The sequence below is a fragment of the Onychostoma macrolepis genome, chromosome 22 (genome assembly GCF_012432095.1).
Source record: "Onychostoma macrolepis isolate SWU-2019 chromosome 22, ASM1243209v1, whole genome shotgun sequence".
Lineage (NCBI taxonomy): Eukaryota > Metazoa > Chordata > Actinopteri > Cypriniformes > Cyprinidae > Onychostoma > Onychostoma macrolepis.
In genome coordinates, this window is record NC_081176.1 from 7,559,046 (window position 1) to 7,568,580 (window position 9,535).

Sequence of the window (9,535 nt, forward strand, 5' to 3'; positions counted from 1 at the left end):
CTAACAAACATCAATGGAAAGCTTATTTATTCAGCTTTCAGATGATGTATACATCTCAGTTTCGAAAAATTGACACTTAAGACTGGTTTTGTGGTCCTGGGTCACAAATATTACGAAATAACTGCTTATCTACATTTTACTACTTGGAGCGCTGCCATTTCCTCTGGTTTCGCTTGAGGTGCAGCGGTCACGTAGTACAAGCCTTAACTCTCAGCAAGTCCCAGCCTACAAGCTGTAACAATGAGCTCTACGAGGCGTGAATGCTTTTTAAAAAGGTCGAATCTTGTAATTTCAGGAATTACGAGGTGATGTGAACACACCTTCAGTCCACATGCGGAATGGCCTGCGAATGCCCCCCCTTGGCGCCGACCCTGCCTCAGCTTATAACATATGTTATATCTTCTATAAAGATGTAAACAACCGAGGCCACAGCAAGTCTCACTTCGGTCACTTCGCAAACTTACCTGCAAGTGTATCACGTGAAATCAGTGAATAACATATCCACACAAGCAGGGCCGTAGCTGTGGTTTGCGGGACATTTTATCAAATGTAAAATAGCATTGCATACACAGTCAATATACAGTCAAACCAAAATGTATTCAGACAACTTCAGCATTTCTCACATTATCACAGTTTATTTGCTATAGTTTAGAAAATGATAATAAAATATGACAAGAACTCTCAGAGTTAAAGTGTTTCAGAACAATTGAATCTTGATAATATCAGATAACTTTGATAGAAAGGTATGTAATGGATTACAATCAACCAAAAATTCAGACAACTGTTAGTATGTCGATGTTTACACAACTATCAATACTTTGTTGACCAGTTACCAAGCAATGCTTCATTTTGTTCAGTCTGTGGTGTAAGCAATTAAAGAAAAATCACTTTATTTTTTGTCCCAATTTTTTCTTAATCAGTTTTACTATACATATCAACTGTATGAAGAATATTTGGGTAAAATATGTCACAGTTTACTTCATTTATGTAAGTGAGTATAGGAAAATAAACTATAGTGTCCTGCACCCACTAGTAAAAAAATATATATATATATATATATATATATATATATATATATATATATATATATATATATATATATATATGTATATATATATATATATATATATCAAAAATTAGATCTGGTGTCTGAATAATTTTTGGTTTGACTGTGGATTAATTCTTGTTAAAACTGCAAAGTAATTCAGTAAAGAGCAGTGATTCTTTCTTTGGATTAAGGACACGGACAGCAGCTAGTAAATTAGGCGCTGCCACTTTAAGAGACAATGCATCCAATATGATGATGCACATCCAATTTCTTTCTCAAATGATTACTTTCACTTAAGACATAACCAACAGTTTTTTTTCGAGGATACTCTCCAAGACAGGTATTTTGACATAATTTTGTATATGTCGGCACAAGAGCAAGAAGAGGCAAATTCGGCGCTTTGAGTCTCTCTGCGTGCGCCCTGTGCGCACAGAACACCGCGCGCTGGTGCTGAATTGGGCTCTTTCACATATTTTTCTGTTTGCATGTTTAAACTGCGATTTGTATTTGTTCGTTCAGGTGCAGGAGGAAGCGAAGGAGAGCTCAGTTCGGTCTTGCTGTCTGTCAGACGCGGCTCTCTGCATGCGCACCGAACATGGCGCGCGAGTACTCATTTGAGCTTGTTTGAATGCTTTAAACTCTTTTGAATGTTTAAATTGGCAAGGCTTAAAAACACGTGCAAATCTTAAGCTTTGTCCCATAACCCGTCAACTGTCCTGAGCGTCTTTTTAAGCTGGCCTCAGCCTGTCGGTTGATCTCTCTCAGCCGTGGGACCCTATAATCGTCACCACCTGTCATCCCACTAGCGACGGCCCTGCACACAACTGCTATTTGAAAGCTGTATGACATTATAAACATACAGTAGAACCGATATAACAAAATGAGCTTCACACTATTGTAAAACCAGATCTTTATTAAATAAAGTCACCAAAAATGTGCACCAGCTGCCTCTGAGAGATTCATTTCAAGGATACAGCAGAACTGAGAGCTTAGCTTATGAAATGCTTTTACGACCTTATTTGTCTTGCTAATTATCATTTTGTTTGGAGCAATTATGTTTAGAGTAATATATACAAAATTTAATAGATCAGTCAATGAATGCAAATATAATCTGTTAATAAATAGGCCAAGCTGTGCAAGGAGCAAGTGTTTGCTTTATATATCAACATATATGGAACTCATCCTTCTGCTCAGTTCACACTGCTGGTCTGATTGCACAAGAGTCTGGTGGTAATATTTAGTCTCTTCTGTTCTATTCAGCTCACTTTTTGTAGATCTGATATCATAAACCAGCACAGCAACAGTAGCCATGCACACCAAAGCAGAGAGAGCCAATCGGATCACAGCTTCAGTATAACCACAACAGTGGATTTGGTCTGAAATAAAGAAAAACGCTGAATCAGAATCATTTAAGTCTCTTATGAATATAGGTGCCAATTTTGTGGGTTATTATTAGGAGTTAAAATATCCATTTGAAAAGGCAATGTGTGCACATTTAAGTGTATCTGCACATTTTCTTTAAATTAGCCAGATAACATGTAGAACATGGGCAATTCCATGAGCTTTTACTTTTTACTATATCACACTGATTTACCTGATCTTATCTAACAAGAGTTCTGCTTAGTAAATAAACACTAATATCATCAGCGACATACCTGAACTTTGCTGATGGAGTTCAGTATTGTTGTTATTCTCAGTTTGATTGATGGTTGAATTGTTCACCACAAACGTCCCAAAATTTGAGTTTGACGATCTTTCCAGTGATGATGCAGTCCGTGGAGATTCTGGTAATGACACATTATTCTGTGACATCAGTCTCATCACACACATACACACACATCTTTATTTACAGAAATGTATTTAAATGCAATTAAAGCAGCCAATATCATAAAATGTGGATGAAAGGAACAATGAAAAGAATTCAAATGAAGGTTAGTGCAAACAGTGGCCTACTCACCATAGACTGTAACATTAAATCTCTTGTATTTGGTCTCTTCACCGACAATTGTAAGTTTATAAAGTCCAGAGTCTGTGGTTCTGGTGTCTGTGATGGTCAGAGATCCAGTCTGGTGATCCAGCTTCAGTCTGTCTCTGAATCTCCCATCAACACTATCATAGGTTGAGCTGGTTTGCGTGAGCCTGTTAAATTCGGCTATTCTTGTACTTTCAAACATCCACTGTATCAGCAGATATTTCTGTACTTCAGTAACATCAGGGTTTAGAGCGACAGAATCTCCCTCCATCACTGATATTGTCTTCACTGCATCTGTCACATCTGGAAAACAAAAGTTTTATATTCTGTCACAGACTAAAAGTCCATTCACACCAAGAATAATAACTATAAATATAACCATAATGATAACTAGATTGCTACTACACAATATAGCTGTTCAGTATAACTGAAACAAAACTTGTATCGATAACTTTAATAAAATATTGATGCTCTGAGGCACACATAGCCCATTAAATAAATTCCTGGATAACACTGCCCATAGTCAAAGGCTTTGACTCCAATCTATAATACACCCCTATGTACAATAAATATCATTTATGCAAGGTCTATGCTGATGAAGAGCATTTGAAAGACTGCAGCTCTCATACACGGACAGTCAGAATGTTTTGGGTGGTTCTGAAATGATTTGTTCCTCATTAATGCGCCCGAGCAATTCGTCTTGCGAAATGTCTTCAGCACTCGTTTTTGCGAGCTAACAGAAGTGAAACAGCATCTGTCGATCAGCTGATTTATAGTTATTCAGTTGGCAGGTTATAGTTACTGACTAGATAGACTAAATTATTTGCATACTGAGAAAATTAAATGTTATAAAGCACCTTAAATTAGCTACATGCCTGTTGAAAATATTATAACATTGACATCAATTTATTTCGAAGTTGTGTGAATTTTCAGCGTTTTACAACAAGATAGGATTTGTTTTGGTAGATTTCTAGCTGAATTCCTTCAGCAAAATTACTCATCACGCTCCTAAACTAATAAATAAAATTAGCCAATTTTGTAAACGCTTGAGAACCCCTTACGAAAATGAACCATGGTTTTACTACGAATAAAACAAAAAACATGGCAATTGTAGTTATTTCAATCACAAATTAGTTTATAAAATAGTATATATATATATATTTTTTTTTCTGTGGTTATACTAATAGTAGGCTAAGCAATACGCAAAAAAAAAAAAAAAAAACATGGTTTTACTATAATAAAACAGCAGTAAAACAATGCGCGTATAAAGACGAAGTTAAGTCATAAAACACATGCATAACTTACCAAGCAGACGACACAACCACAAACAGAACAAAACAGAAATGTTAACCATATTCCCTGTCCGTTGGTCAGCCACTAATAATGCTGTAAATGTCTGAAAATGTCCCGACTTTTGACGAGGCATGCAGTCAGTGTCCAGCGAGTTTGGTCGCCAGTAGGCGTTCTCACTACTGGTTGCCTAGTAACGTGTAGGAGCAGGCCCGGATTGGCTAATCGGGATTCTGGAGCACCGGGAGGATTTCTCTTGGCATGCCCATATTTGGATGCCCATATTTAAAGCAACAAAGAAGCATCTTGTATGAAAGATAATGGGCCATTCCACCGAATGGGTGCCATTTGTGTCCCCAGGGCAGTTTAGGTACAAACATGCATAAAAATTAACTACAAAATACATTTCATTATTAAGCAAAGTGTCCTGCACATTAATCTAACTGCAAATTTAAAATATATAATTTAAAAAAATATATATTAAAAGCTACCTAAAAAACTGGAAATATAGCATTTGTACATGTCCCAGTGTCTAATGCTACATTTTAACATTAAATATAATGTTTACAATCCTTCAGAAATCATTTTTGTTTTGCATTTGTGTGTACCTCCATATCCCATCTGTGCTTTAAATACATTTATTTCAAAATAAATTTATAATATTTTGGATAAAATACACAATTTAGTCGTGTCCCCAGGTTTTCAATCAGTCCTGTTACTATAACACATCCCCCCCTCTAAAAAAAATGGGAAAATTCAACAAGACACATTTTCAACATAATATTGCAACATCTGGATCTTCTGAAGGCAATGAAATGACCGAAAACATATGGTATTATTTTCTTTTCTGTATATTTGATGATATTGTAACAGTGGCTGGGTGTGTCATTATAAATATACTGTCCTGTTACCTAAATTATTTCTTAGATGTTACTTGTTTATTTTAAAAATACAAATCTTTGTGAATCACTATAATTTGCTGAGTATTCTCATAATTTTATCATGTACTCCATGTGGCTAGATTATATGTATTTGCTAATTTTATCCTAAAATCTCAATCCTGTTACTTTCAGTCCTGTTACTCATATACTCGTATAGCCTATACTTATACATAGTAACTGAGTAAAAGTAACAGGAGTGAGTAGTGTCATCAGATTTATTAATGTAAATATTAGGCTACATCCATATTAATCTAGATACATTTGAAAATTCTTCTTTTTCTCAATGTTTTGGCCTTCTATCCACACTGAGACAATGCTTTTGCCCAGAGAAAACCTATGGTTGTTCCTGCATTGTTGTTTTATATAACGTTCCTGCAAGTATGACAGAAAATGCATGATTTCTGTCCTGTGGCAATTATGTATTAGACTCATATATGGAATGGCGTTTGAGTGTGAGCTGCACTATAAGAAAACAATATCCACAGAAAAGATATTATTTAAGTTTATTATTTTTAATATTAATTTTAATTTAATATTTATTATTTTTTAGTTATTTATATATTATCTTATAACCTGTCCTCTACCCCTAAACATAACCCTAACAAAAACCTCTGCAGACCACTAGATTTAAATAGAAACATGATTTGGCCTTTTTTTAGCAGTGATGTCAGCTCACTAGTCGATGTTCAACACTTTCTCTGTATCGGTGTGGGCATTAATACCTCGCATGTGTCATCAAACCTGTAATATAATGGATACTCATTCCTGTTACCAGTTTCATTCCTGTTACTAAATAGTTTTTTCTTTAAAAAATAAAGCTAAACCACTAATTTTTTTTTTATTAAGTTTGGTCCATAATTTATCCTATTGTTTAATAAATTGCATCACCGAAAATTGATAAGCTTGAGGTTTGAGTCGCCTTTCAAATGAAAAAATGGGTTTGTGTACTTTAGAAAAATACACCTTGTTTTTTTTTACCATGAAACCAACTATTTCTTTAAAATAAACATCTGCCTGAGGGGGAAATGAAGGGATTTGTTGACATAATTTTAAACATGCTTTTTAAAAGACATTAGAATTTTGGTAACAGGACTGAGAAAAATGCTTCCATCTTCCACTTAAAAATTGTGTAAAAAATTAAAGTTACCTGGGATGTACCAATACAGATTTTGAATAGTTAAATGTGTATTACTAGATTCAGTGTTTAAAAATGATAGAAAATGTTTTTTTTTTTTTTTTTTTTTTTGAAGAGTTTTGGAAGCAAATGGCACCCATTCGGTGGAATGACCCTAATTTGTCCCGTATTTGCAGGCATACGCCATATGACCACCAGAAATATTAAGGGAGTAAATTAAAATAGTTACTGTCATCAGCATATGAAGTAGATTTTTCTCTCGTCATCTCTAAGAGAATATGCACCGTTAATACGAAGTCAGTTTTTACTTTCACTTTCTGGTGAATTGATTTACAGATTAAGACGTTCACAGGCATAACTCGTGCGCAAAGTTTGCACGTTGCTTGTTTGATAGGCTATCCATTGGCCCTCCATAAATATTTATTGCGACATAACACACCCGACAGCAACATAGTGTGTTGGCCCAGATCCGGCCCACATCTGGCCCGCGTGAAATCCATGCGGGCCAGATTTGGGCTGGATCTGGGCCGACACTGCTTGCTGTCTGAACACCACCCAGGCAGACATACATTATGGTACAGTACACATATTTTGAGCATCCCTTATTCTGTCCCTTATTTTCTTATAAAGAATCACAATTGTCCCTTATTTTCCATTTCTGAAGTTAATTGGCAATTGTCTGTTGACAGCGGCACCTTGCTCAGAAAAAAAAAAAAAAAAAAGAAAGAAATTCCATTGGAAATATGCGAGCAAAAAATGTTAGGGTGAATTTGGGTAATCTGGGACATTTTTTGCAATTTTGACTTCTACGATTTATTATAACACATTAGATCAACTCATTAGACTTTCTTAGTTTCCTCCTTGGAAACTAAGACAGGCACCTGCAGTTCTGGCTAAATTAAAGATATGTTGTGTGTGAATTTACACGTTATAATGTAAGCATCATGGCCTTCTGCCCGATAGCCACCAGAGGTCGCCCTTCCATCCAATTGACTCTTGCACTACACTACTGTTGCACGTCACCCACGGACTACAATATCCATCATCCATTGCACTGACGACACACACACAAGTGTTTTTTTTTTTGGGGGGGGGGGGTTATAAGTGATTATATTTCATTTGGTTTTTATAAAGCTAATTTATGAAAACGTTTGGAGCACTTTTTGTTCTAAATGTAAGGTTTTGTTGTTGTTGTTTTTTTTTTTTGTTTGTTTTAAGTAACGACCAAGCGGCCAGCGGCACAGTGAGCTGATCATAGCCTATGTTTGATCAATTTAGCCTTCTCAAATCATCACGACTTGCCTAAAATACAATCTATAGATATAAACAGTTCAAGAATATCACAATGTTAGTTTAAATGTTTGAATTATATAAATGTGCGCTAGGTGCATATCTAATCGTTTGTGTGAAGAGTGGAAGCTGAAGCGCGCTTTGCAGGACATGGAGGCGCCAGAGCGGTCACTTGCATTTTTTTCTTGATAGTGGAAACAACTTAAAATATGCCGTAATTGTTGCTTATAAAGGTAACAGTAATACATCATTCAGAACTGTAAAGGGTCTACTTTTATTTGTGTGCATTCACAATATCAACAAAACGTTGTGCTTTTATTAAAATAAATAGGAAAACAGTCACAAATATGATAAATATATATATAGAAAGCTTTAAATTACTACTTTTAAACGAAATAATTCAAATCGAAAACAAAAACTTTTTCATTATGTAATCCGCAAAGATGCATTTCTCTCTAAAGGCACGTCCAATGAGGAGATGGAGTCATTTTTCATCACCGTCTAAAATATAAAAATAAGGAAAAGCCTAAAACAGGCCCGATTTTTTTTTTTTCTGATTTTTATGTTGCTCTGCTCTGAATTCCTTAAAATTTAAAGGATTTTCTGCAACGCAATTATGTCTGATATGTGAATGATTTATTAGCCTATTTTTAATCCATGCAGCAAAACAGCTTTAAAAAATACTTTATTGCATTCCAGATTATTTTAAAGAACTTTTCACTATAAATTTTATGACTAGCTTGAATGTAAAACATTGTCATGAATTCGTTGTATTCCCATTTGTAAAACAGGCTACAAATTAATTGTTGTAGTCTAACCCAATCTCATGAAAGCGCGTGTAGCACGATTTTCTCTTTCTGCAATGTTTATAAGCAGAAATTGACTTTGGCATGCAAAAGACTGATACATTCATTATTAATGGCATGGCTGGTTCAGTCGACAGAAATCCGGGACAAACGGGCCTATAATTTACTGCTGAAATGTTTGCGGGGAAAATCTCAGGACAGTCTGAGCGCTCATGGTACGCACAGTGCGTACAGCCGTACACCTGCAGGCGCCACTGCACACACACACACACACACACGCACACACAGTTGATTGCACTGATCACACAGCTTACTTAAACCATGGACTTCCTTAGTCAGATCGTCGAGTATTTTCTGCATTTATCTCTCTCCTAGTGGTAGCAACCTTACGGAGCCATTCCTTGTTTTCTGAAGTTATGTCTAGCCTAACCTTGTTTATAGTCTGTTTCATCTGTGTCCTGATCCTTGCCTGGTTTATCTCGTCTTGTCTGTCAGCCGCCTGCCCTGGATCTATTGTCTGTTTGGATTAACCCTTGTCTTGCCGTTTCGGACTCTGTTCGCGCCTTGCCTGGATTATTGCTCACGTTTTGGATTACCTCTCTTGTCTAGCCCTCTGGATACTGTTTGCTGTTGTTCGACCCTGCCTGTATTTTGACCATGTTTTACAAATAAAGCTTGCACTTGCTCCGCACATCTCGTCTGCCTCGTTACAGGTACAGTAGGTTATTGCATGATTTGTAGATTATATTTAATAGTTCACACTTTGCACAAACATTTGCAATTGGTTTTTAAAAGGTAACATTACATTCTTAAGGACTCTACGCTTACATTTTTTTCAGGAGCACTTGTGCTCCAACAAAAATAAATAAATAAATAAAAATCCATATTCAGAAATGCATGGAAAACAAATACCGATCCTTCAGGTTGGATAGGGACCAGTTTGACAACCTGCTGTCAAAAGTGTGGCCGCGAATTGCAATTTGTCTTCGGTGAGTTCATGATTTTTATTTTTTTTTTCTTTGAATTGGAGTTGAAATTTCGTTTTGTAATTTC

General features: G+C 35.8%; 1 protein-coding gene across 1 annotated transcript; it reads right to left on the reverse strand.

Annotated features, from left to right (window-relative positions):
• Positions 1 to 1,623: 1,623 nt before the first annotated feature.
• Positions 1,624 to 4,474, reverse strand: LOC131530836 (uncharacterized). Its single transcript, XM_058761306.1, has 4 exons — positions 4,326 to 4,474; positions 3,006 to 3,323; positions 2,704 to 2,832; positions 1,624 to 2,424 (listed from the first exon to the last, which is right to left on the reverse strand). Exons 1-4 carry the CDS (start codon positions 4,444 to 4,446, stop codon positions 2,204 to 2,206), a joined length of 789 nt encoding a protein of 262 aa, XP_058617289.1. The 5' UTR covers positions 4,447 to 4,474; the 3' UTR covers positions 1,624 to 2,203.
• Between the last annotated feature and the right edge of the window lie 5,061 nt (positions 4,475 to 9,535).

Coding starts and splice junctions, on each gene's coding strand:
- LOC131530836 (XM_058761306.1), bottom strand. CDS start 4,446: ATGCCTCGTCAAAAGTCGGGACATTTTCAGACATTTACAGCATTATTA. Junction 3,324..4,325: donor GTGGTTGTGTCGTCTGCTTG/GTAAGTTATGCA, acceptor TTTGTTTTCCAG/ATGTGACAGATGCAGTGAAG. Junction 2,425..2,703: donor ACTCCATCAGCAAAGTTCAG/GTATGTCGCTGA, acceptor TCTTTATTTCAG/ACCAAATCCACTGTTGTGGT.